This window comes from Panthera uncia, chromosome C2 (genome assembly GCF_023721935.1).
Source record: "Panthera uncia isolate 11264 chromosome C2, Puncia_PCG_1.0, whole genome shotgun sequence".
NCBI lineage: Eukaryota > Metazoa > Chordata > Mammalia > Carnivora > Felidae > Panthera > Panthera uncia.
The window spans coordinates 84,378,782-84,406,506 of NC_064810.1; the positions used below are offsets into that span (position 1 = coordinate 84,378,782).

The window sequence follows — 27,725 nt, forward strand, 5'->3', positions numbered from 1 at the left end:
AAACTCAAACACCACTTGAAAAGAAAAGTCTGTTTTTGATAGCTCTCATCTTCTGCGTGCGCTCCAGCAGTTGCGGGGCTCAATGCCATTACCTCTCTCAGTGTCCCCCGGAGACCGCAGGCGCCACAGACTTTACACTCTCTGGGAGCGCCCCGGGGGACGATCCCGAGCTGCAACTTCAGGGATAGTTATGCTGGGGCCGCCAACCCCAGCGAACCTGTGGAGTAATTGCTTCGCTTCCTCGAAGTTTAAAAGAAAAGCTGCTCCGGACCGAGGCTAGAGTTCTCAACCGGAAGTTTTGCCTCCCTGCTTGAGCACTTCCTGTTTGGTAACTAAGGACGCGGGGCGGTTGCTGGGGTTATCGTGGTAATTACTGGGGAGATTTGCGGGTGTAGGGAGTTGCCTCGTGTGCTGCTCCCGGGCCATACGAGAAGGTGGATCTTTCCTCCCCACCCTGTCAGAGGTTCTCTATCCTTTTGCCATCATGAGTAATGAATTCTTGGCGGAGCTGCATTGGGACGATGGGTTCGCCATCCCGGTGGCAAACGAGGAGAACAGGATCCTGGAAGATCAGGTAAGTGTCAGGTGAAGAAGGCCGGGAAAGAGGGGATAGTTTCTTGGTTGGCAGGAATACCCCAACCCTTTTATTCTTCCCTTTTCCGTCCCCAATTTTATCTCTTTCTGTCTAATGCTCACCGCACCATCTCCTTCCTCCCTAACCTGTTTGCCCATTACGGTACTTGCAAAGCATTACAAAATGTATATTGAAAGGATGATTGATATTCGCGACTATAAAGTCTGAATCGTTACTCTCTCTCCTCCCACTCCATTTCGCCTCAGGGGCAGGAGAGGAAAGTCTGGTTCCTGCGTCCGCTTTTCCCTTCCTCAGAATTAAGCGCGGCTTGCAAAGGGACTCTGAGGTTTTCTTAGCAACAGTTGTTTGCGGATGTTTATAAGCAAATCACGCTCTGGTTGACATTACTTTTTGAGTTTCTGCCTAAGACATTTAAAGTTGAAAGGGACTTGAAGAAATATTTTCAAGAGAGACGTTCTAGTAAGAATGTAAAATGTGCAGTTTACAGCTTTTCAAAGTGAGGATGTTGTCACAGAGTGATATAAAAATATTTTACGTTGTAAGGAATATTTTACACCGGCTTCCAACGAATGAGTGCATAGTAGTTGTTAAAAATAAAATTGCATCTGGCTCAGAAAACTTTTAAAAACCTTTAGCAGTTAGTCTAAAGTTCTGTCACATGGCAGTGTGTTGTGTAGAGGAGGATCCAGAAACAGATGATGTTTACATTACTTTGCAGAATGGAAGAGAAGGTTTTCTTCCCTTGGAAAAGAAAATGAAAATCCATCACTGTTTTTTGAAGTTTTTTTTTTTTTTCAAAATATTCTGACCTGTTTACTAATGTCTAAATTAGCTGCAGTTTTTTGTTGCTTTGTTTTAATGAAGGGCAACATTAGGGAATATAAGAAATTTGGCACTAAAAAAAAAATAAGCAGAAATTTGGCACTGAGTACTGAGGAATAATAATATTAACAAGTTTCCAGCCCTGGGTTCAGATCTTACTTACCAGTAGTGAGCCTGTTTCTTCTTATATAAACTGGAAATAAATAATCATTTCACAGGGTTGTTTACAGCTCTAAGGATATTAATGTGGGTTAAAGTTCCAATCAAATATTAGTTTTTTTATTATTGCCATAATATTTGTCTCATATGATTTTATATACATATTAATTATATTAGCTATTTAAAAAATATTACGGAGCAATAAAAAGAAGAGTGAGGGCCAGAATCACTTTACCTGAATAAACAGTGGCATTAAAAAGTCAACTCTAATAAGTTTAAGATATTCAAACAGAAGGGTAAAAAATAAAAAATACCCACTGTTGACTCTAGAAGTGACTATCATGGCATTAAACAAATATTCCAGACATCATAGTCTACAGTTATATAGATAGAAAAGACAGACAGAAGTATCATTGTTTTTTAAAATTTAAATCCAAGTTAGTTAACATATAGTGTAACAATGATTTCAGGAATAGAATTTAGTGATTCATCACTTACATATAACACCCAGTGCTCATCCCAACAAGCGCCCTCCTAAATGCCCCTCACCCATTTAGTCCTTCCCCCCCCACCCAACACCCCTCCAGCAACCCTCAGTTTGTCAGTTCTATGTATTTAAGAGTCTCTTATGGCTTGTCTCCCTCTCTGTTTTTATATTATTTTTGCTTCCCTTCCCCTATATTCATCTGTTTTGTATCTTAAATTCCACATATGAGTGAAATCATATGATATTTATCTTTCTCTGACTGACTTCCTGTAATGTAATACACTCTAGTTCCATCCACATTGTTGCAAATGGCAAGATTTCGCTCTTTTGGATCACCGAGTAATATTCCTGTGTGTGTGTGTGTGTGTGTGTGTGTGTGTGTGTGTGTGTGTGTGTACCCACCACATCTTCTTTATCCGTTCATCAGTTGATGGACATTTGGGCTCTCTCCACACTCTGGGTATTGTTGATAGCGCTGCTATAAACATTGGGGTGCATGTGCCCTTTCAAAACAGTACACCTGTATCCCTTGGATAAATAGTAGTGTAATTGCTGGGTCGTAAGGTAGTTCTATTTTTAGTTTTCTGAGGAACCTCCATCCTGTTTTCCAGAGAGGCTGCACAGTTTGCATTCCCACCAGCAGTGCAAAAGGGTTCCTCTTTCTCTACATCCTTGCTAACATCTGTTGCTGCCCAAGTTGTTAATTTTAGCCATTCTGACAGGGGTAAGGTGATATCTCATTGTGGTTTTGATTTGTATTTCCCTGATGATGAGTGATGTTGAGCATCTTCTCGTGTCTGTTAGCCATCTGGATGTCCTCTTTGGAAAAATATCTATTCATGTATTTTGCCCATTTCTTCACTGGATTATTTGGTTTTTGGGTGTTAATTTTGTTAAATTCCTTACAGATTTTGGATACTAACCCTTTATCTGCTATGTCATTTGCAAATATCTTCTCCCATCCGTCAGTTGCCTTTTAGTTTTGCTGATTGTTTCCTTTGCCATGCAAAACCTTTTTATTTTAATGAGGTCCCAATAATTCATTTTTACTTTTGTTTCCCTTGCCTCTGAAGACATGTCAAGTCTCCAGAAGTTGCTGTGGCTGAGGTCAAACAATCAGGTTGTTGCCTGATTTCTCCTCTAGGATTTTGATGGCTTTCTGTCTTACATTTAGGTTTTTCATCCATTTTGAGTTTATTTTTGTGTATGGTGTAAGTAAGTGCTCCAGGTTCATTCTTCTGCATAAGACAGAAGTATTATTAAAATGGAATCCTACTATATGTGCTGTTTTTAACATAAACATTTTTATTTAATAAAAATTTTAATTTTATTTGTCTTAAGAGAAAAAAAAGAAAGGAATTATTGAATTTCAGGTAAATATTACTTGATTACAAGAGACAGTGATTGCTAAGAAACTTTCTTAACATTAAGAAAAACTGCATAAGAAGAAATGGTTAGATTATTGTTTAAAAAATTCTTTGTTTCATTTGTAGGCAGTTATGGGTTGACTCCCTGCCCTTTCATTTTTCATTTTGAAAGCAAAGAAATTAGCTCTCTCACTTCTTTACACCATCTTTTACCCATGTTACCCCTGTTAAAAAATAGTGGTTTTATTATTTTTATATTATCAAGCTTTATTTTTTATTCCATTCAGTGCCTTTAATTTACTACAAGTGTTTAGCCTTAATTTTATATGAAAAAAAATTTTAATGTTTTTATTTATTTTTGAGACAGAGAGAGACAGAGCATAAGCAGGGGAGGAGGAAAGAGGGAGGGAGACACAGAATCTGAAGCAGGCTTCAGGCTCCGAGCTGTCAGCACAGAGCCTGACACGGGGCTCAAACTCCCAAACCACAAGATCACATGACCTGAGCCAAAGTCGGACACTTAACCGACTGAGCCACCCAGGCGCCCCAGCCTTAATTTTATATTTAAACTGGTTTAATGGTCCTTAATGTAGCCACTTTTATTCAGTTTATCTTTTCTTGGATTTTTCACTTTGATTCATCTTTTGCCTAGTTGGGTCTTATGCTCAAATAGTTGTTTCAAGAAGCATCCATTGTTTTGTGCTTTTGATTCCTTGCATCCTTGGTTGCCAATTGATTTCTTGCATTGCTTGCTTTAAGTTTATATTCTTTTAATCACAGTATCAGATCTTCAAGATACCTTCTTTCTGCCTCTACTCCTTCCTTCTGGAGTCCTGTGTTTTTTTAATATGGACTGTTTTTCCACAGACCTATTTCCCAACTGTGGACTACAGAATTCCCTTTATTCTTTTACGTGGTTGACGCTCTACTTCCTAAGTCACATATCTTCTTTCTTGGGTTATCTCCTTATCTCCTTATCTCAAAATAAGGAATACTTTCTTGTGTCTTCCTAACAAGGGTGTATAGGAGGTAAACCCTGAATCTGAAAATGTTTTTTATTTAATCTCACATTTGATGGTGTTGGCTGAGTCAAATGTTCTAGGTTAAAATTTTTTTTATGAAGAATTTGGAAAAATATTATCTTCCAGTAGTGATGTTGGTGAGTAATCTGCTATTAGAAATATTTCCATTTCTTTGTAGGTTGCAATTTTAATGTCTGGAAGCTTTTAGGGTTTTGTTTTATGTTTACATTGTAGTTTTTTTTGGCAACTATATCATATTTTTAATTTTCAGGTTATTTGTTGCTTTTTTGTATCACCTGGTCTTCTTTTAGTAGTACAATATCATTTACAATATAAGTGTGTGTGTGTGTGTGTGTGTGTGTGTAGTTCTTTTTTGTGTCTTGAATTATGTTTCCTTTGGGATCTTTTTACTTGTTTATCTTGATATCTCTCACTTAATGTAAGTCTTCAACAAATATCTGGTGGTCCTTGCATGTCCTTTTATATTTAAAAGAAGCAAAAAATGCCTGGATATTCTGTGGGGAAGGAATTATCAACTTGTGGAGAGTTAATCATTATGCTTTCATTAGGAAAGCAGATGCCTTGCTCTGGGTTCATTATGCAATCATAAAAGTTAGTAACTGATGAAGAAAATAAAAGTCATAAAGCTGTATGCACCAAACAACATAACAACTAAGTACATAAAAGTAAAAACTATTATAAATACAAGTAGACTTTGACAAAAATACAGTTGTAGTAGGATACTTCAATATTGACATCAGAATTGGACAGTTCTAATAGACAAAAATAAGAATATAAAGGTATGAATAATGCAGTAAAAATAAAAACAGAACATATATCCCTTAAATAAACCATTTAAAAAATATGTCTGTAAACCATTTAACAAAGGTGGATCATTTACTATACCAGGATGAAAACCTTAATGCATTAAAAGTGAATGATATGGGAATGCAAGCTGGTACAGCTACTCTGGAAAACAGTATGGAGGTTCCTCAAAAAACTAAAAATAGAACTACTACCCTACGACCCAGCAATTGCACTACTAGTCATTTATCCAAGGGATACAGGTGTGCTGTTTCAAAGGGACACATGCACCCCCATGTTTATAGCAGCACTATCAACAATAGCTGAAGTATGGAAGGAGCCCAAATGTCCACTGAAGGATGAATGGATAAAGAAGATGTGGTATATATATATATACAATGGAGTATTACTCAGCAATCAAAAAGAATGAAATCTTGCCATTTGCAACTACGTGGATGGAACTGGAGGGTATTATGCTAAGTGAAATTAGTCAGAGAAAGACAAAAATCATATGACTTCACTCATATGAGGACTTTAAGAGACAAAACAGATGAACATAAGGGAAGGGAAATAAAAATGATATAAAAACAAGGAAGGGGACAAAACAGAAGAGACTCATAAATATGGAGAACAAACAGGGGGTTACTGGAGGGGTTGTGGGAAGAGGGATGAGCTAAATGGGTAAGGGGCACTAAGGAATCTACTCCTGAAATCGTCGTCGCACTATATGCTAACTAATTTGGATGTAAATTTTAAAAAATAAAAAAAAAGTGAATGATAAACCTTAAGGACCTTATACAAAGTGAAATAAGATGGACACAAAAGGACAAATCCTGTATGGTTTCACTTATATGACATACCTAGAGTAGTCAAGTTCATAGAGACACAAGTAGAATGGTGATTTCCAGAGGCTGGGTGGGGGGGAAGAGGAATGGGGAGTTAGGGTTTAATGGGCGCAGAGTTTCAGTTTGGGAAGATGAAAATTTTTAGGTGGATGGTGGCAATTGTTGCACAACACATAAATGTACTTAATGCCATTCTAATTCTTCTTCTTTTTTTTTAAGTTTATTTATTTATTTTGAGAAAGCACACAAGCAAGGGAGGGGCAGAGAGAGAGAGAGAGAGAGAGAGAGAGAATGAGAATCCTAAGCAGGCTCCATGCTGCCAGTGCAGACCCTGACGTGGGGCTCGAGGTGAGATCATGACCTGAGCTGAGATCGAGATTTGGATGCTTAATGGGCTGAGCTACCTAGGCAACGCAATGAATGACACTCTTCTTAATGTACACTGAAAAATGGTTAAAATGATAAAATGTATGTTTATGTACATTTTACCAAAATTAGAGAAATGAGTGGTGGGAATTTTATAGGCCATATTTTTCTGATCATAAGCCAATAGGATTTATAATAAATAATTTAAAAAATTATTCTCCATTTTATGGACTGTTTGCCTGCCCCTCCCATTCATATGTTGAAGCCCTAATCTCCAGTGTGTTGGTATTTGGTGGTAGGGCCTTTCGAAGGTAATTAGGCTTAGATGAGGTCATGAGATGTGGCTCCCATGATAGTATTATATCTTTATGTGAAGCTGAAGAGAGACCAGCGCTCTCTCTCTCCACCATTTAAAGATGCAGCTAGAAGGCACTGTCTGCAAGTCAGGAAGAGAGATTTCACCAGAACCAAATTGTCTAGTAACTCAATCCTGGGCTTCCTGGCCCCCAGAACTCGGAGAAATAAATTTCTATTCTTTAAGCCACTCCGTCTATGATATTTTGTTATGGCGGCCTGAGCTGACTAACACATCCATCTTAAACACTTAGGCCAATTTCTCGGAAACATAGATAACTCTTCTATCATGGAGAAATTGAAAGGGAAAAGTTAGTTTTTAGAAAACAATAAAAAGAGACTGCTTCATACCTGTATCCGCTGGAAATAGGAAAAATCTTACTTAGAGAAAAGTTACAGGCTTAAATGCCTTAAATGCCTTCATTTTTAAATCCATGCTTTAGTTAGCTTGGGTTGCTATAACAAAATACCATAGAGTGAGTGAGTAAGAAGACATTATTTATTAAAAAGACATTTATTTCTCACGGTTCTGAAGGCTGTAAGTGGAGATCAGGGTGGCAGGGTGGTTGGGTTCTGGTGAGAGCCCTCCTCTTGGCTTGCCGATGGCTGCCTTCTCACTGTGTTCTCACATGGCAAAGAGAAAACAAGCTCTGGTCTCTCTTCTTCTGATAAAGACACTAATTTTACAATGAGGGTCCTACCTGCATGTCCTAATTTAAACCTACTCACTTCCCAAAGGCCCACCTCCAGATACCATCACATTGTGGGTAAAGGCCTCAGCATATGAATTTGAGGGTGACACAGACATTTAGTCTATAGCATCAATGTGACAAAAAAGGAAAATAATTAAAACCTGTTCTTAATAAATTTTTAAAAAAGAATAACAAAGTGAACCAAAGAGGGAATTAGAAGAAAAACTGAAATTAATGAAATAAAAAGCAAAAATACATATTTAGTATGATTTACTATGTTTAATGAAATATAGGAGATAACATATAGTACATTAGTATTTTATTATTTCCTTATTTAAAAAATTCAAATAGCGTCTTTTGCACTTAGTGGATATGTTGTGCTCCTCCTGGGTTGTAGCCCCAAATTTGGGAACCACAGATCAAGACTATAAGGAAGGATATTTTTGTTATGTTGAGCTTTTATATTGTTTTAAGGGGTGACGTATTCTAATTGTCCTGGGAATCTATCTTGTAATTTCCTAAAGTTTTTTGTTTTTGTGTTTGTTTGTTATGCATTTACATTGTTTTGTTTCTACTCGGGGTTTTAATTCAATGACACGAAACCTACATTAAGAAAGAGGTCTTAAGCACATGGAAGTTTGTTCTGTTCTGTTAAGCTCTGTCCAAAATCTGTTTATTTTGAATAGCTCAGGGAGGAGCTTGTTATACCTGATGTCCGCTGCTTTTAAAATTTATGGTTTGTGTTCTGTGTTTTTGTTACATCTGTTTTTATGCTCTTGTTTGCTCTAGAGATGTTGTGGTTTAATTATGTAATAGGATCTCTTTTTTTCCCTTTAAGTACTGCTGTATGAAAATTGCGTTTTACCGGTGGTTCCTGAAAGATTTCTGAGAAATCTTAGAGATTTCTATTCTATTTTAATATAGTGCTAATTTTCCCACAGCAATGTCTAAATTATCACATGTATTATTTACAGTTGTCAAAGCTGCAGGAGGAAAAGTCAAGCTTGCAAGATCAGCTACGTGACTATGAAGATCGAATTAATGCTATGACTTCTCACTTCAAAAATGTTAAGCAAGAGTTTTCGTTTACGCAGGTATAGTAATGTTGACATTCATGTTGATTAGGTCATGTGTAGTCATGAACATTTTACATTGCATATACATCTGTGATTTTATTTTAGACATACACAAAACTTTAGCATAGCTAACCTATTGTGAATGTAACCTTGAACCTGAAAGTAAGTAGGAAAAAAAGGCTTTTGAGGAATTCGCTACCATCACCAAGTTCAAGGAATAATTAACTCATCTGAAAGAAGAAATCATTCATACAGTGTAACGTAATATTAGGCAGCAGATTATATGAGAAGGGTACAGTGACGGCAATGAGAAATAATTCTAAGCCAAAATAGACCTAATATAACATGTGACAGAATTTCCACCTCATTTTCACTTTTACAGCATGACCCACTGGGGCCTTTTTGAGTGGGAACAAATAGTTCACACATTTCAGTAGCCCTTAGGACACCACATTATTTTAGGATCCTGAGATAGTAGGAAAGTTAAATTATATTTAAGACACTAGTTAAGATAACTGGGGAAAGTATAATGCATTTTAGAAATATTACTACAAATAATAAAAGTTAAAACTTAGAGTGATAAGTATATTTGTTTTATGGACAATCTATTCATGTGTAGAACATCATTCCCTGATGATGCCCAGCAAATAGCTCAGCAAATCAGCATTGGAGAGTTTACTAACTTCCATATCAAACTATTTTTTTAAAAATGCATCTACCTTTCTTTGAAAGGTATGTAATTCTTAATAGTGAACAAAGCATGTTTTTAATACCAATTTATAATTAATATTGATAAGTAACCATTTTGTGGTTTACAGATTTTATTAGGAAGCAGCAAATTGATGAACTTTTAGAAGCAATACTTGAGAGTTTTGAATCCTGATATGATTAATTAATAAACTGGACAACATCATTCTTTAAGTTATTAAACCACTGAGTTGGGGATTTGAAAGTCAGAGATTCTAGGGGTGCCTGGGTTAAGGGTCTGACTTTGGCTCAGGTTATGATCTTGTGGTTCATGGGTTCAAGCCCCACACCAGGCTTGCTGCTGTCAGCCTGTCAGCTCAGAGCCTGGAGCCTGCTTCAGACTCTGTGTCTGTCTCCCTCTCTCTCTGCTCCTCCCCTGCTCACACTCTGTTTCTCTCTGTCTCTCAAAAATAAATAAGTGTTTAAAAATTAAAAAAAAAAGAAAGTCAAATTATCTGTGGGTGTATATTTCATTATAGTCAAACCTCAAATCGGATAATAGTTATAGAAGACAATAAACTTCCTATAGCATTAACAGCTCTAATAATGTAAAAATAATACTGATGGTGATAACTTAGAAGCACTACAAACTCAGTAGTCAATAAATACAATTTTATTGAGTAAAGCTTAACACAAAGGCATGGTTGTTTACTAATATATTCTATGAAATATTTGTAACCATTGGTGTTTACATAGTCATTTATAAATGATCTCTGCAATCAGCTTATGTAGTCAGTTTATAGAAACAACCCATTTCCTAAAGTATTTTTAAATAAATTTTATTTATTTTTTAGGTAAGTCATGAGTTATATCTTTTTAACTCTTACCATATAAACTTTGATTTTCTGCAGTTTTTCTAGACCAACATAAAATCTAAAAATGGCTGACAACAATATTTTCTTCTAGGTCATTCCATGAACTGACTTTCTTACAACTAGTAAGCAACACCCAACTACACTGAATTGTAAAGTCTAACATGGTTTAGGTTTCAGAGAAGTGGAATTACTAGTACTTAATCTAAGTATTTTGTGGGAACTTTTTTTGGGCTAATGGGTTATTATAAATATTGTATAATGTTAAAAATTAAAAAGTCTATTTTGTAAATTATTCTGTAGTCTCTTTGTAAAGCAAGAGAGCATGAGATTGAAAGTGAAGAGCATTTTAAGATCATTGCTGAGAGAGAACTGGGACGAGTGAAGGATGAAATCCAACGACTACAAAATGAAATGGCTTCAATACAGGAAAAGAAAAGTGATAAGGAAGTATGTGTTGAAATGTTACTTAAAATTTTGTGCTATTAGTTCTTTTTTCCCTCACCAACAAACACTGATTTTCTTTTCTTTTCTTTTCTTTTCTTTTCTTTTCTTTTCTTTTCTTTTCTTTTCTTTTCTGTATGGGAAGGGCATTCATTAGTTTCCTGACATTTACAAAAAACATTGTTTTTTGAACAATGAGAGGCATGCGGAGTTGTCATTTGAATGAAACAATGATAGAATGTTGCACTTATTTTCCTACTGTTCATTTGCCAAATAGTCATTGAGCTATACCATGTGCAGAGTACCATACTGGCTATCTACTATGCAATACTAAGCATCATTTATTCATAAGTATCATATGATACTAGGCATAATTTATTCATATATTTTTAAGGGCCACATTAAAAATTACTTTTAATATTTTCATTTTTAATTCAAAATTTTTACCTTTCATATTAATTTATCAGCCTATGACTCTAATATTAAGCTACTGTAAACTCTTTTTCTCTTTTCCTTCATTTTTAGTTACCTGATTTGGACGTTCTTTCCAAATTTGATTCTTCTCTTTACATATGCATATATATATAGAGAGAAACACACATATATGTGTATATGTATGCATACATATTTTACTATATTTGTACTTGTTTGCATATTGATTTGTTTTCTTTTGTGGATCTAGATTTGTTAAATGAATACATTTACAGAAACATTTTTATCTCCTTAACAACTATATTTATTTCAATTAGAAGTACTTCTAAAATTTCCATACGACCTCTTAGTGGCAGCAATCTGATTGGAGCTGTAGGGGACTTGTCTCAGGCTTGAGTTAGCATATCAAGTACATTATTTTTATTCAGATTTGGTGGAGTGACTAATATTAGAGATTGCTCTGGGGGAGTTTCCCTAAAGCCTTTTTAAACAACCTATGGCTCAACTATGATTCTCATCTTTTATAATCTCCCTTCTATTTTATAACTAAAGAATTAAATATAAATGTGGTTACATGATTAAATATGGTATGTTACACACACACACACACACACATATATATATATATATATATATATATATATGTGGTAAGAACAGGATTTCTTCTTTCCTTTTTAATATGTTCTATAGTATGTAATGTTTTATTTTAGTTTGTATAGTAAATAATATTTTGTAATCTCTCCCTAACCCTTTTCTTTGGAAATTAGACTAACATATTTAAAACTACTCAAAAATTGGATAGTTTGAAATGTCAGATGAACTGGGACCAGCAAGCCTTGGAAGCCTGGTTAGAAGAATCAGCTCATAAAGATAGTGATGCCCTCATTCTTCAGAAGTACGCACAACAAGATGATAATAAAATTAGGGTGAGAAATTATAAATTGTAATGTTAGGTTTTCTCTGAATCTGTAGTATGTGATCCTTTTTACCGAAATTAGATTTATAATTTTAAAGCAGTAGTTCTTAAACTTTTTTGAGTCAGAGACTCCTGTGACAATCTAATAAGCCAAGGATCCTCTCTTTAGAAAAATGACTGTACTCAAATAGTTACAAAATTTTACTGAGAGTTTTATAGATCCTCTGAAACCCTCTAACCATTTAGGAATCCACAGACTCATTTCTGATTGAGAAGAATTCTCAAAAGTATTTCAGAGAAGAAAGTTTTTTACTAAAATGTTGTATAAATATTTTAACTACTTTTATCTAAATAACAGTTTGAATTTAACATAGTGTTTGCTGATTTGAGACTATAGTGCTATTGATTACTTATTATTATAACCATTACTTAAAATCTACTTGTAATTAAATCTGTTAATACTTTTGTATTATGAAACATGCTATTTTCTAATAGATATGATACAAAATGCATTATTTTAAATGACAAATTGTTAATGTTTTTTCTAACTAAAAAGTATTAAAAGTCTTTTTAGAAACAATTTAGTTTTCATTGCAACCCTTTGGAATTAAAAGGAAATGTATGAATTATTTCGTAGTTGTTTTAGATGGCAAATAAATGTGTGTCTATAATATAATAATAATGTAAGACATGCTAATAGCTTTTAAGTGAATAAAACAACAATTATGAATATTTTTACATGTAACTACATCATAGGCACTGACGTTGCAATTAGAAAGACTGACTTTGGAATGTCATCAGAAAAGAAAGGTACTTGACAACGAACTTACAGAGACTCTAAGTGCACAGGTTAGTTTATTGAGTATTTTTATTTCTTAATTGTCAAAGGGATGTATGCAAAAGCACTTATATTCACAAAAATGTTATCTGCTCTGTATTTGACAGTTAGAATTGGATAAAGCAGCACAAGATTTTCGTAAAATTCATAATGAAAGACAAGAACTCATTAAACAGTGGGAGAACACAATAGAACAGATGCAGAAGAGAGATCGAGACATTGATAACTGTGCCTTGGTAAAGTAGTTGTTTGGTCCTTGCAATGTTCAACTGTATTATTCTCTTTTGTATTTAACCCATTCATTTCAAATGTAACTCACATTGCTATTTGAAAGTCACTTTTGTAGCAGGGTTTAATAGTTTTGGTAAATGTTTTCCAAGCTTGACTCTATCCATTTAGATATGTGATTTTATGAAGATTATTTACTTATGGTATAATGATGCTGAAGACTGGATCCTGCCATCTCTGAAATGTGGAACAAGAGAAAGTCAATAGATAATGTTGGTGCAGTAAAGCCAATGCTCTGACTTACACATGGTTATCCACAGTGTTTTGAATTTAACGTATGTGCTATTTGGTAGTAATTACTGGTGTAGGGAAATGAGCTTCACGGATAGTCAAGAAACAAAAAGGGAGAGTCAGGAAAGAAACCTAAACTGTGATAAAGCTTTCACTTTTGAAACTGAGGCACCCATAATAGGTTAGAAGCATGGAAGGGAAGGAATACCACACTGATTAAACATAGACCTAGTGTTATCTTTTGCTATTTTCAGAGGTTAATTTAGAAGTTTTTTTGAAAATCATTAAGGAACAAAATAGGGGTGAGTAAAAATGGGAAGATTAGGGAAAGTTGGGAAGGAGAAGGAATTGAGGAGGAAAGAAAGCAGATGAGAAGATGTTTTAACTTCCATTCTAAATCTACTACATGGAAAGGCATTTGGCAAGTGGCTCAGGTCACTGGAAGTTTGGAATTCTCATATCTGTATGAGGTTTACTTGTTATATGTGACTTAAATGTAAATATTTTATTTTAAATGTGTGTAAGTGACCAACATTTTATCAACAAAGTGGCCTATGCCTTCTTTGGAGGGACAAGGGAGAACCAGTTTTGACTATGAGTTCCACTTAATTCTTAATGCTGATCTTGGTTTTAAACATGAAGTCCTGACTGCTTCTTCTTTGTAAATCAAATGTGATAGATCCAAGACTGCAGATCTATGTGCAATAGAACTGCATTCTCTTACAACCCCACAGCTAAATTGACTCAGCCTGCTGATTTGGCAAAATATACAGCTGGACTCTGGTCATATTCATATTGGTTCCTTATTGACATCTCCTGGTTGTCTGTATTGTAAGAGAATAGGGAGGATGCTAAGAAGTGGCTCCATAGGTAGGGGTTTGCTTCTGAGTGTTTAACAACTGGCTCCCCATTTATAGCATTTCTGATTTCTGTGGTGAAACTACTTCCATACCAACATGACTCTGCTCAACAGAGTTGAAAAGAGATGTGTCAGTCAGTTCTGGCGAGCCAGTGAAAGCCAGTTCATACCACTAGAGGATTTAATCTCTTGTTCCTCTTCCTCCAAAACAGTTCCTGCCTTCTTAGTGTCTTCTTGGCAAGAGTCTGAGTCTATGAACCTATGAACCTGAAATTGGCTTTTTTTTTTTTAAGTTTACTTATTTATTTTGAGAGAGAAAGGGAGGGAGAAAGCGTGCTTGAGAGTAGGGGAGGGGCAGAGAGCGAGGGAGAGAGAGAATCCTAAGCAGGCTCTGGGCTGTCAGTGTGGAGGCTGACATGGGACTCCATCTCATGAACCATGAGATCACTACCTGAGATGAAATGAAGAGTTGGATGCTTAACTGAGCCACCCAGATTCCCCTGAAATTGGCTTCTTAAAATAAACTTTTACATCATTTAGAAAAGGAAAAATATTTTTCTATTATGCTTTTATTCCAGTGTAGAAATTTTGGGACATTACTGTACTTATCAGCATCACCTACATAAACTTAACTGTGAGTAGGTAACACTGTTAAAAAATGTGAATGTTGAAGTAGGTGTTAGAGTATCTGATTAAATGGTAGAAAAATCAATATAAGGCAGAAAATTCTATAATGGTCATTTGACGTATATGAACTTAGGAAGTTTTGACCTGTCTTTGGTTGAATAAACACAGCAGATCTATAGAATGATACATTATATAATGTTAATTGTTATAGAAAACATATAGGAATACTAGACTGAATAAATTAAATATTTTTTTAAAATGTAGTACATTTCAGATATATATCCACTTAATATGCTAATATGTACAATATTACCTGCCGCATTTCTAAAATTTATTGATTTCAGATACCCTCTGAAATTATATGATTTCACATACCCTCCCCCAACCTGATTTTCTGTGATTAGTTGTTTGGTGGGACCCCATTTGGGAAAACTTGAAAGAAATACATTTTAGAGTAAATTTTCCTTCTCCCTCCAATTCATTCAATATATTGCTGTCAACATCACTTGTAAAAACCATAGATGGCCTTTTTATTCCTCAGCTCTAAAATCTTCTTTGTTTCACATTGCTTAAAAATTGAACCTCTTGGGGGATGCCTGGGTGGCTCAGTTGGTCCAGCATCCAATTCTTGACTTCATCTCAGGTCATGATCCCAGGGTTGTGGGATTGAGCCCTGTGGTGAGCATGGAGCCTGCTTAAGACTCTCTCTCTCTCTCTCTCTCTCTCTCTCTCTCTCTCTCCACCACCGCCCCTGACCCCTCCCCCACTTGGGCTCTCTCTCTCTCTCAAAAAAACACAAAATTTTTTTAAAAATTGAAGCTTTTTAACATGGCAATTGGAAAATTGAATTTATTCACAGTTGGGTCCTAACCTCTACCTTTCCAGCCTCATTCCTTTCATCTGTACCTGCCCCTTCTTAATATATGCCCATTCGATGCCTGTCTTCCCACCCTACACCTTAACCACATTAGACCATTTATGCATATCCATTTATTTTTTTAGGTCTGACTTAAAAGAAGCCTCTTAGGTAATGCCATTTGATAATTTAATTCTTCTCAGGTAGACTTCATCATCTCTTTGTTCCCATGGTGCTTTGTTCACATCTCAGTTACTACTTTGTATATTCTGTTTATTTTGTATTCCCAAGACCAAAGGTCTTGAGTGAAGGTATTCTTCTTGAAACCAATAACGAAAATGTTATTCTCAAAAGATGAAAAAAAAAAAAAAAACTAGTCCTGTGAAATATTTGGAAAAACCATTGGAATCCAACTTTCTATGTAGAAATATTCAACAGTGTTATGTTTTTTTAGATGTCACCTTTTGTTGATAAAAGATTGATATTTTTCTCATCTCTTTAGCCAAGTACCAGATTAAAGAGAAAGAAATCCTTAAAAATATGAGCTTACAGATACTGATGTATAGCCTATTAATATTTTGTTTTTATTCATATAAAAATAGACCTTTTTTTATACATTTTTAAATGTTTTATTTATTTTTGAGAGAGAGACAGAGTGCAAGTGGCAGGCGGGGGGGGGGGGGGGGGGGCAGAGAGAGAGGGAGGCATAGCATCTGAAGTGGGCTCCAGGCTCTAAGCTGTCAGCACAGAGACTAATGTGGGGCCCAGACCCATGAACTGGGAGACCATGACCTGAGGTGAAGTCAGTTGCTTAACCAGCTGAGCCACCCCGGGGCCTCTAAAAATAGACTCTTTAAAGAAAATATTGTCCTAAGAATTTTTGATAAAATACTGAATTTGGTTTAATAGAAAGATAATAACTAATTTCCTTTTTGTTTGTTTTGTTCATCATATTAAACATATATTTAACATATTTTTAATCTTAGGCATTAGCAAGGATAAAGCAGGAAATAAGAGAAAAAGAAAATTTGGTTAAAGAAAAGATCAAGTTTTTGGAAAGTGAGATTGGAAATAACACAGAGTATGAGAAAAGAATTTCTGTTGCTGATCGGAAAGTTTTAAAATGTAGAATGGAGTATCAGCGTCATGAAACTAATAGAAATCAGCTGAAGGATGAGGTATGTTAACTAATAAGACTGGTTTGTGTGTTTATGACAAATTACTATAAAAATAAGCATAAAGGCTCTCCTTCGATTAAGGAACTGCCTTCTAGTTCTTTGTCTTATGTCCCTTCACGTTGTGGAACTTTTTGGGTATTCCAATGGCGCCCTGTTTGGTGAAGGCAACAGGAGTGCCAGTCATATCACATGTGGTATGAAGGGGTCCCCCTGGAGTTGTATAGCACACACCTTGCCTGTCACACGTGGTGTTTTGTAGGTGACTTGAGGCAAAATGCTCCTGAGGGGTCTAGACTGGAAACCATAATTATAACTTCCAAAGGGGCAGATGTGAAGGTGAATATTTAGTGATGACCTGAAGTGGACATATAACATGTCCAGTGCTACATATGTATGGTGGTTTTAACTCAGAGTAGGTGGAGCTATTTGCTTAAGTTCAGTTTCTCACCTTGAGAAGGGATAATATTTCAGTCTGGTAGTGAGACAGTGTAGGGGTAAAATACCTTGAGCAGAGAACAAAAGTTCTCCCGCTTTGTTCATTTCTTCTTTCGCAGGCACACATGCCCAACTAGATTGTTCCACAGGGAGTGTTAGCAAGAAAGGAATTTTTACGAAATTTGTGTCTTGAAGTCACATTAGCTGAAGTTACTGCTGTTTAGTCAGGAAACTGGAATATTGTAGAGCATTTCATTCTATAAGTTGTTATACTTTTTATTTCTGATAAAGAAGGAAAGATGTTTTATTGTCCACAAAAAGAATAATTACTTAAGATCCTAAAATAGTAAAATAAGCAAATTTCTTGCCTAAATTAAATGTCATTGCTAATAGTTCATTCTTAAAAATTTTTAAATTGCAGAAAAGAATGCAGGGATCATTCATTCATTTGTTCATAATTTGTTTATTGAGATGCAATTCACATATAATAACTTACCCTTTTGAAGTATGTAATTTAGTGGTTTTTAATATTTCATAGGATGTGCAACCATTACCACTATCTAATTTTAGACTTTTTCTTTCAAAAAGAAACCTTTTGCCCACTAGCAATCACTCTGCTTCCCTCCACCTACCCAGCCCTGGCAACTACTAATCTACTTTCTGTCTCCATGGATTTGCCTATTTTGGACATTTCATATAAATGAAACCATATCATACAGAGCACTTTATGTCTGGACTCTTTTACTGAAATAATGTTTTCAAGGTTCATCCATGTTATATAGCATGCATTAGTACTTCATTCATTTTTTTCTCTCCAAGTTTTAAAATTTTGTTATAGTACACATAACATACAGTTTACCATCTTTTTAAAAAATATTTATTGGGGGGCGGGGGGACACAGAATCCAAAGCAGTCTCCAGGCTCTGAGCTGTCAGTACAAGCTGTGAGATCATGACCTGAGCCGAAGTCAGGAGCTTAACTGACTGAGCCACCCTGGCGCCTCTACAGTTTACCATCTTAATCATTTCCCAGCATGCAGTTCAGTGGTGTTAAATACATTCCTAATGTTATCCAACCATCACCATCATCCATCTCCATAATTCTTTTCTTCTTGTAAAACTGAAACCCTGTACTTATTAAACAGTAACTCCCCATTCCCCCCTCTTCCCAACTCCTAGCAACTACCATTTTGCTTTCTGTCTCTAGGAGACTACTCTAAGTTAACTTCACATGAATCAGACAGTATTTATCTTTTTGTGACGGCTTATTTCATTTATTTTACTTAGCATGGTGTCCTCAAGGTTCATCTATATTGTAGCATATGTCAAGGTTTTCTTACTTTTTAAGGCTGACTCCTATTCCATTTGGATGTGTGGACCACATTTGGCTTACCCGTTTATCTGTCAGTGGACACTTGGGTTGCTGCCATGTTTTAGCTATTATGGATAATGCTGCTATGAACATGGGTGTACAATTATCTCAGAATTTCTGGATGGCAATTATGGTAATTATGTTTCTGATTTTTTAAGGGACCACCATAGTGTTTTCCATAGTGGCTGTACCATTTTACATTCCCACTAACAGTGCACGAAGGTTCTAATTTCTCCATAGTCTCACCACCACTTGCTATTTTCTTTTTTTGGCGACAGTCATCCTCATGGAAGAGTGTGAGGTGGGATTTCATTGTATTTGATGTGCATTTCCTTAGTGATAGATGATGTTGAACATCTTTTCATGAGCTTATTGGCCATTAGTATATCTTTTTTGGAGAAATGTCTATTAAAATCCTTTGCTCATTTTTGAACCAGTTTATTTTTGTTGTTGTTGATGAGTTTTAGAATTTTTCTATATATTCTAGATATTAATCCCTTAGCAGGTATATGATTTTGCAAGTATTTTCTCCACTCTGTGGACTGCATTTTAACTCTGTTGATATTGTCCTTTGATGCACAGAAGCTTTTAATTTTGATGAAATCCAATTTGTCTATCTTTTGTTGCCTGTCATATACAATTAATCATTGCCAAATCCAATACTGTGAAGCTTTTGCTCTTTGTACCTGTCACACATCTATGTGGGACTCTGTAATTTGCCAGTATCATACAATAAGTCATTGAAAATGTAATATCAGATCAAAAAGAAAAACTGTTAATATGTATTACAAAAACATCGTTATTGTGTTATGGGTATGATGTAGGTTAAAAATTAATATGTTCAGAACAGAACTTCTCAAAAAAGAAATTACCTTATAAGATGTAAAATAAATATATATAATTTCTGTCTGTTAACTAATAAATAGCTGGATTCTTTAAAAGCCACTGTGAATAGAAGTTCTAGTGATTTAGAAGCTCTGCGGAAAAATATTTCCAAAGTAAAGAAGGACATTCATGAAGAAACAGCAAGGTAAGAAAAAAGATATTTAAATATGTTTATAGTTTTTGACTACTTCTAGAAAAATTAAATATTTAAGTTTTTGTTAAATAACTGAAAAATTATAGCTACTAAATTATTAAACGTGAAAATAAATTTTCCTGGGTTTTTCATCATAAAGGCTTAGGAATAATATTTTTGTGGCTTATTAAATATGTATTTAATAAATATATAGGGTTTACATAAAGGTAATAAAAAGGTTTATGGCAAAAGAAACCTTCAAGTTATATGAAGATAAACTATTCCTTGTTTGCTTGTATTAATTTTTAGACATGTTTTCTATTTTTTCTTCATAAACTGTCTCCAGGTTACACAAAATTAAAAATCATAATCAGATTGTAAAGAAAAAATTAAAGCAGATAACTGAGAAAACTATGTCTGTAGAAGAGAAAGCTACCAATTTGGAAGATATGCTAAGGGAGGAGGAAAAAAGTATAAAGGTAAGGTTTACTTTCAGTTTTTAAAGAGTCACAATACATTTAGCAATAGTGAATGACTCTTGCGATTATGGGATAGGAGGTCTTTTAAGAGGCTCTGCTTTCTGTTGTGATCCCATTTGTAATTTGTAATCAGAATTTTGAGTTGTTAGACCTCTTTTTATGTGTGGCTTTCTAAAGAGGTTTCTGACCTTCTCTTAAAGCTTCTAATTCTCCTTTAGCTTCACGTTAAGCATTTAATATTGATGTCTTCTTTTGAAGGTTACAGGTAGCCCCTCTACCTTGGATCTCATCCCTTCCCAATGCCTAGTGTGTCCACGGCTCTGCTTGTCATTCATATGTATGTTCTTATATTGTAAATGTACCTGGAAAAATGCCTGTTTTACAATTGATTTCCACCTTTACAGTAGGCTGTCATTTTTTTGTTTTGTTTGTTTGTGATCATATCCCCCCCCCCCCCCAGTGGTCTACGTTTATTGCCTGTATTTCTTTATCATTTAATGTCTCTGACAGTCTGGCACCATTTATTAGTAAATGGGCTCTTAAGTGCTTTACTTTACTAACTCTATTGGAATCTCTTTGACATCTTGGTAGCATTTAGGCCAATTTTGAGGAACTGGAAAAGGCTGGTTCACCATTTCCTCTTTGAAAACTTCAAAGTGACTTCTGTGACCTGACACAATTTGCACTACTTCTTGCTTTTTTGCTTTCTTTGAGGGGCAGCTGAAGATCATGGCAAAAATCCCCCATTTGCTACATATCCAGTATGGTTTCACTTATATTTAGATACAATCCAGCTTCTGCAGTATGCTGTTGTATATTTAAATTCCTGAATAACGAAGTCATGCATCAATATGGACTTGAGCAGTATTTGAGTCCAAATCACACAACATTATTTTTAAAAAGTTATGTTTTTTGTGTGTATGTGTTTTTTTTTTCTCCTAAGAGAATGATTTTCAGTTGTCCATGAGATGGGACTATATTAGAACTTACTAGAAATCTGTAAAGACTGAAATTCATATGAAATAGGACTTTTGATGATGACATTAGGGAAGGAGTTAAAACTAATAAAAATTGCCTATTATAAAAATGAATTTTATAAGATTATATTAGATTATATTTCTTACTTTGTGAAAATTTAATGTGCCAATCACAGATTTTTTTTTTTTTTCATATTGAAGTTCATTTGTTGCCAAAGGGAAATATGCTTATCTGGCTGTAAGAGCACAGAGGGAAATTATTTCAACATTTTAAAATGATAACTTTCAGGGCACCTGGCTGGCCCAGTCAGTAGAGCATGCACTCTTGATCTCAGGGTTGTAACACCCCATGTTGGGTGTAGAGGTTACTTAAAAATAAAATCTTAAAAAAATAAAATGATAACTTTCAACAGATGTTGGCATGGGAGACCTATTTGAAGCCTTGAACACATGGTCATGAAGCCTTGAGGTCAAGACAAATCTGCCTCTTGAGAAATGAGCAGTGGGAATCAGGGACTGGTTTCTGTTTCCTAGAAGGCTGCACGTGTGGGGGGGCCAACTGGAGGCAAGGTGTGAGTAAGGGGTAGTGCCAGTAGTGTGTTGGGCCAGCTCTTACCAGCACACAAGAGTTGATAATTATATTTTCTGGAATTTTGCAAGTCAGCTGCTAAACATAGCTATTATTAAAAATTAAATTATATAGACTTATAATTAAATACATAATATTAAAAACAAAGTAATCAGTACTGAGCACTCATCACTTCCAAATTATTTTACTACATTTTACTATTATCTGTTTATACTCTTAAGTTTAAGGTTACTTCCATTTACAGTGTACGGTGTAACCTCTGTACACTAGAAATGCTACATAATAATCTGCTACTGCATATCACGTCCCAACTCTGCATTTAGTAGAATCGTGTCAGTAGCTTGAAATTGGCCAGATTGGGAATATTTATACAGTGAAAATCAGCTTCTTCCCCCTAATCTCCCATCTGCTGGAAAGCTGGTGGTGGTGGTGGTTAAATATTTACCTGCTCACCACTGGATAGTGTCCAGAAGAAGGTGGGAGATTGAGTGATGTGATTTCTTCCCTGTAACACTCTCAAGACTTCAGCAACACTCTCAATATACTTCAGTATATTTTCTTTTCTTTCTTTCTTTTTTTAATGTTATTTATTTTGAGAGAGTGTGAGTGGGGGAGGGGCAGAGAGTGAGGCACAGAGAGAATCACAAGCAGGTTCCATGCTGTCACCACAGAGCCCAACCTGGAGCTTGATCCTACAAACCATGGAATCATGACCTGAGCTGAAATCAAGAGTTGGATGCTTAACTGACTGAGCCACCCAGGCACCCCTATTTTATTTTCTAAGGAAACTAGTGAAATAGCCAAGTTCCAAGGTCAGAGTGGCATGGGGTAGAATTAAAGATGATAGATCAAAGTGAATGATGTGGGGATAGAAAACTGCTATTCTATCTACTAGAATAGAGTAGACTACAAGAAATGTTGGAGATGTACTGAAATTGTGGAAAGGGCATTTTTATAGTCTGAAGGGCTAAATGTTGGGGGGTTAATTTGTGACCCCCAAAATTATAATGTTCATATAATAAAACCTTTCAAAGTATTATAATTTCATTGCTCACTATTATTCTTATCATCAGGAAGTGCAAGTTCAATTGAACATAATGAAAGATGTGCTATTTAAGAAAGTTCAGGAATTACAGACTGAGACAATGAAAGAAAAAGCTGTCTTATCAGAAATTGAAGGAACTCGTTCCTCTCTAAAGCACCTCAACCATCAGTTACATAAACTGGATTTTGAAACCTTGAAGCAGCAAGAAATTATGTACAGTCAGGTAGATGATACTCTTAATTAATATCTTCCTTATTGATTTGTTATAGTTGCGGTGGTCAGGATACTGCAATGTCCTGAAAAAAACAAAGATTTTGAAAGCACTCTTGGAGGGATAGATGGATGCTGAAGATGGGGTTTCATGTTTGGTCAGTAGTAGGGTAAGGGAGCCTTAAAAACTATTTTTTTTCTTGATTTGAAATAAACTGGTAAGAGGATAGACAACTCTAGTGAGGGACAGCCATGCTTTAAAGGAACATAGGGCAACTGGGCCTGGACTGAAATAAAACAAGGAGTGAGATATATGAGACCTGGAAAAATGGAGTCTTAGCTGTGCAAACAGACATCCCGCCCCGACCCCTAGACTGATAGTTTAAAAGTATTTTAAAAGTTTTTCTTATTTGTTCTATTCATAGATTCTGTCTCATGAAGCCTTAATATGACCCCTCTCTACACCTTAATTTCCCTGTCTAATGTATTCTTAGTTTCTCAAAATTAAAGATGCTAAAGTATTATTTAAGAAAATAATTCATTGGAAGTTCGTTAAATTTGAGCCATTTGTGGCTAACAATTCGTGACTCCTTTTGTGTATCCCTTAGAAAATGTACCCTCGAAAACCCATGTCCTTGTAAATCCAGTGGATTTACTGCAGTTCCATCTTAGTAGTGGGGGAAATACCTTCCTAGCTGACTTCTTATATTTTCAGAAGATTACTTACTTCTATGTCACTATTATGTACCTTGGTTATTGAAGAATAGTTTGCTATTTCTCCGCTTAGAGTTAAGAAGGATTTTATATTATAAATTATTGAAGGATTAAAGTGACTTTAGTAAATGATGACACCTAAGACTAAACTTATAAGAAAGTGTTTATTGTGTTTTTACATTTGTAGAAATGGTTTTAACTTTGTTTGTCTTTACTATCTTTTTTTAAAATATGTAATAGGATTTTTACATTCAACAAGTGGAACGCCGAATGTCACGATTAAAAGGAGAAATTAATTCTGAAGAAAAACAAGCTCTTGAAGCAAAAATTGTTGAACTTAAAAAGACATTGGAAGAGAAAAAATCTACATTTGGCCTTTTGGAAACACAGATCAAGAAGCTTCATGTAACTTAGTCAAAATACTTTTGATGCTTTAAATATCCTAGTCATTAGTTACTCTGTTCTAAGTCAACATGTTCCTAAGACTTTACTTTGGATAGGATGATTGCCAAGTTACCTGCATATATAACAAACGTATGAACGAATGTTCATGTTTCTATACTGACTATGAGAGAGAATATAACATTACTGTTGATTATGCATTTAATATATTCCAAGTATATTACATGTCTTTAGCATTTCATTTAATCTTTATCAGTGTCTTGTGAGGGACATATTATTATTTGTGTGACAGATTAAGTAAATTGTCCATGGTTACACAACTAGTATGTGGAGAGCTAGGATGTGATCCCTGGTCCATCAAAATACTCTTAAATAGTACCATGATTTAAAACATTGATAAATTCCATTTTTGATTTTTTTTTTCCAGATAACTTGATTGCCCTTTATCACTGAAATGACCCTTTATGGGTCATCTGTTGTTGTTATTCATATATTTACTTGGTAACAATATTTTGAATGACTATTTTGTTAATAAGGTAAAAATGTTCTTCACCTTTGAGTATTTTAATGTTTATGGTCATATAAAACCTGTATTCAGGGAACCTATGTAATGTAAAACCTATGTTAAAATTTAACTGGAAAGTAAGAGTGAAGGAGTGAGATCATGGATCTGAATGGGATGAGAACCCCAAAGAATTTGTCATTTACAATTTGAAATGCTTGTGTTGAGTGTCCTCTAGTGGTTATAAAAAGAATTGCTCTGAATTCCTTTAGGGCTACCAAGGTGAAAGTGAGCTCTTATTTTGTAAAACAAACAAACAAACAAACAAATAAATATTTATTTTAATATATTTTTTTAGTTAATGTATAGTATAGTAATGATTTCAGGAGTAGAACCCAGTGATTCATCACTTACGTATAACACCCAGTGCTCATCCCAACAAGTGTCCTCCTTAATGCCCATTACCCACTTAGCTCATCCCCCCACCCAACACCCCTCCAGCAACCCTCAGTTTGTTTCTCTGTATTTAAGAGTCTTATGGTTTGCCTCCCTCTCTGCTTTTATCTTATTTTTCCGTCCCTTCCTCTATTGTGCTCATCTGTTGTGTTTCTTAAATTCCACATATTAGTGAAATCATGTTATTTGTCCTTCTCTGATTGACTCATTTCACTTAGCACAATACATTCTACTTCCATCCGTATTGTTGCAAATGGCAAGATTTCATTCTTTTTGATCACTGAGTAATATTGCATTGTCTATATCTACCACAGCTTCTTTATACATTCATCAGTTGATGGACATATGGGCTTTTTCCCTAATTTGGCTATTGTTGATAGTGGAAATGAATTTTTAAAGATATTAAAGCTAGTTAGCCTTCTAATGAAGGTTTGCTCTTCTAAATAGTAGCATGACATTGTGAAGTCATTCTGCATTACTTCTCCCATCCCACTCCATCTACTCTTTTGCATAATAGAAACAAAGTCCTTCTCGTTGAAAATCACTTTCAGTTAAAAGTTTTTCATTCTAAAAGTTAATTTTATGAAATGACATGTTTATAAAAAAATTCTTAGTGTCTTACTACAATCTTAGGCATTTAAAAAAAATTTTTTTTGAGAGTGAGACAGAATGTGAGTGGGGGAGGGGCAGAGAGAGAGGGAGACACACAATCTGAAGCTGGCTCCAGGCTCTGAGCTGTCAGCACAGAGCCCAACATGGGGCACAAACTCACAAGCTATGAGATCTTGACCTGAGCCAAAGTCAGAAGCTTAACTGACTGAGCCACCCAGATACCCCTACAATCTTGGGTTTTGATTTCTCAGAGAAATATAGGTAATGAGAAAGGCATAGGAAGGAGGGAGAGAGGAAGAGAAAGAAAAAGACAGAGGGAGAGAGAAATAGAACTACATCTTGAAACTAGAATGTTTTTGCTTTAGATGCCCAGACAGGACTGAGACCACTAACCTTGTTCTGAGCTCTGGGTGAGTGGAGAGATGCAAACTGTTATAAAAACAGTAAGCTGGTATCTGGGAATGTGTGACACAGTTAAGCATCTACTGGAATTAGATCTTTTCTAGCATTTTTCTCTCTAGCAAGATGTGATTATACATGTAATTAAATAATAGTGATAATACCTGACATTTCTTTGTGTCAAACACTGTTGTATATACCCGTCGACAGTAACATCTTTAATCTTCACAGGGAAGAAGGTGTTGTTACCATCTCTATTTTAGAGATGAGGAAACTGAGGAAGAGATTACCCACCAGGGTCAGATGACTAATGTGTAATTGAGGCCATCTGATTCTAGAGCTTGTGCTGTTAACAAGACCCTATGGTTTTTAGACTGTTAAGGTTTATACCTTCTGTGACTTGGGTTGAATCAGATAATTAACTTCCTCCTCATATTTCTACCCATAAATGGCAATCATTCAGTAATTCACGTTGAACCATACATACTATTTCCCAGAATTAGAACCTAAGCCAAATCAATAAAATCAATAGGTGATAAAATGAAAATGTTTCTATATGAATATATCCATGTATATTATATTGGAAACATTAGAATGTGAAGAGTGAGATTTAAAAACCCAATTATCATAAATATTCAGTGGAGCATATAATTTAATGTAAGATATGTTTAATAGTATGTGCTTAATGCTATTTAAAATATGTATTTATGTACCTTTTCCCCCTTTTTACAGAACGATCTTTATTTTATCAAGAAGTCACATAGTAAAAATTGTGGTGAAAAACAGTCCCTCATGACCAAAATAAATGAACTAAACCTTTTCAATGACAGATCAGAGAAAGAATTTAATAAAGCCAAAGCTTTGAAACAGGTGCAGTAAAATCATATATGCATATATTAAAAACCACATGTTTTAATACTAATTATAGAAAAAATTTAAAATATATCAAATTATAAGGAAGTAAACTAAGTCATTATAGTACCTGTATATTAGAGAAAGTGTTAAAGTTATATTATTTCCTTTCAGTCTTTTGAAGAAAATTGGCTTTATATATATTATAAAAAAATTGGAAATATATGATCTCTTTCCATGTATGTCTCCAAACATTAAATATTCTTTTAGTATTCTTTAAAAATTATTTTTAAGGGCTTTCTACAGGTTATTGCATGAAGTTACCATAATTTAGTTAACTGTCTCCTGTTTTTTGGATACGTGTTTATTTCCAATGTTTGGTCATTCTGTTATAGTAATCTCAGGGGTGCCTGGCTGGCTCAGTTGGAGCATGTGACTCTTGATCTCAGGGCCATGAGTTTGAGTCCTACATTTGGTATGGAGCCTACTTAAAAATATTCTAAAAAATAAAAAAACATAAATAGTATTATCATATACCATGGATATATATCATTGCATAATTGTTCAATGAGTTCCTTAGGGAAAATTTCTAAGTGTATAATTATGGTCCAAAAAGAATGAATATTTTCAGTGTCTTGAAACTATTTTCAAGCCTATTGTTTTCTAGAGGATTCAGTTAATACTCCCACCAACAGGGTGTAAGCATTCTGTTGCATTCACCACCAGTAAGCCTAGATATTATAATTTATAACATTGTTGCCAGTTTGATGGGCAGACATGGTATCTCATTGTTTTAGTGTATATTTTTTAAATTGGTGACACGTGAAAACATTTCATGATTAAACAT

General features: G+C 34.9%; 1 protein-coding gene across 1 annotated transcript in view; it reads left to right on the forward strand.

Annotated features, from left to right (window-relative positions):
• Window positions 1-350: 350 nt before the first annotated feature.
• The window catches only part of CCDC39 (coiled-coil domain containing 39), a 51,240-nt gene continuing 23,865 nt past the window's right edge, over window positions 351-27,725 (forward strand). Inside the window, exons 1-12 of the mRNA XM_049629552.1 lie at window positions 351-574; window positions 8,488-8,607; window positions 10,452-10,598; window positions 11,792-11,950; window positions 12,697-12,789; window positions 12,886-13,014; window positions 16,626-16,817; window positions 19,550-19,653; window positions 19,988-20,120; window positions 22,760-22,954; window positions 23,896-24,060; window positions 26,759-26,896. Of these exons, the coding sequence (XP_049485509.1) occupies window positions 485-574; window positions 8,488-8,607; window positions 10,452-10,598; window positions 11,792-11,950; window positions 12,697-12,789; window positions 12,886-13,014; window positions 16,626-16,817; window positions 19,550-19,653; window positions 19,988-20,120; window positions 22,760-22,954; window positions 23,896-24,060; window positions 26,759-26,896 (1,665 nt within the window). The 5' untranslated portion in view covers window positions 351-484. The remainder of the gene's footprint in view (window positions 575-8,487; window positions 8,608-10,451; window positions 10,599-11,791; window positions 11,951-12,696; window positions 12,790-12,885; window positions 13,015-16,625; window positions 16,818-19,549; window positions 19,654-19,987; window positions 20,121-22,759; window positions 22,955-23,895; window positions 24,061-26,758; window positions 26,897-27,725) is intronic.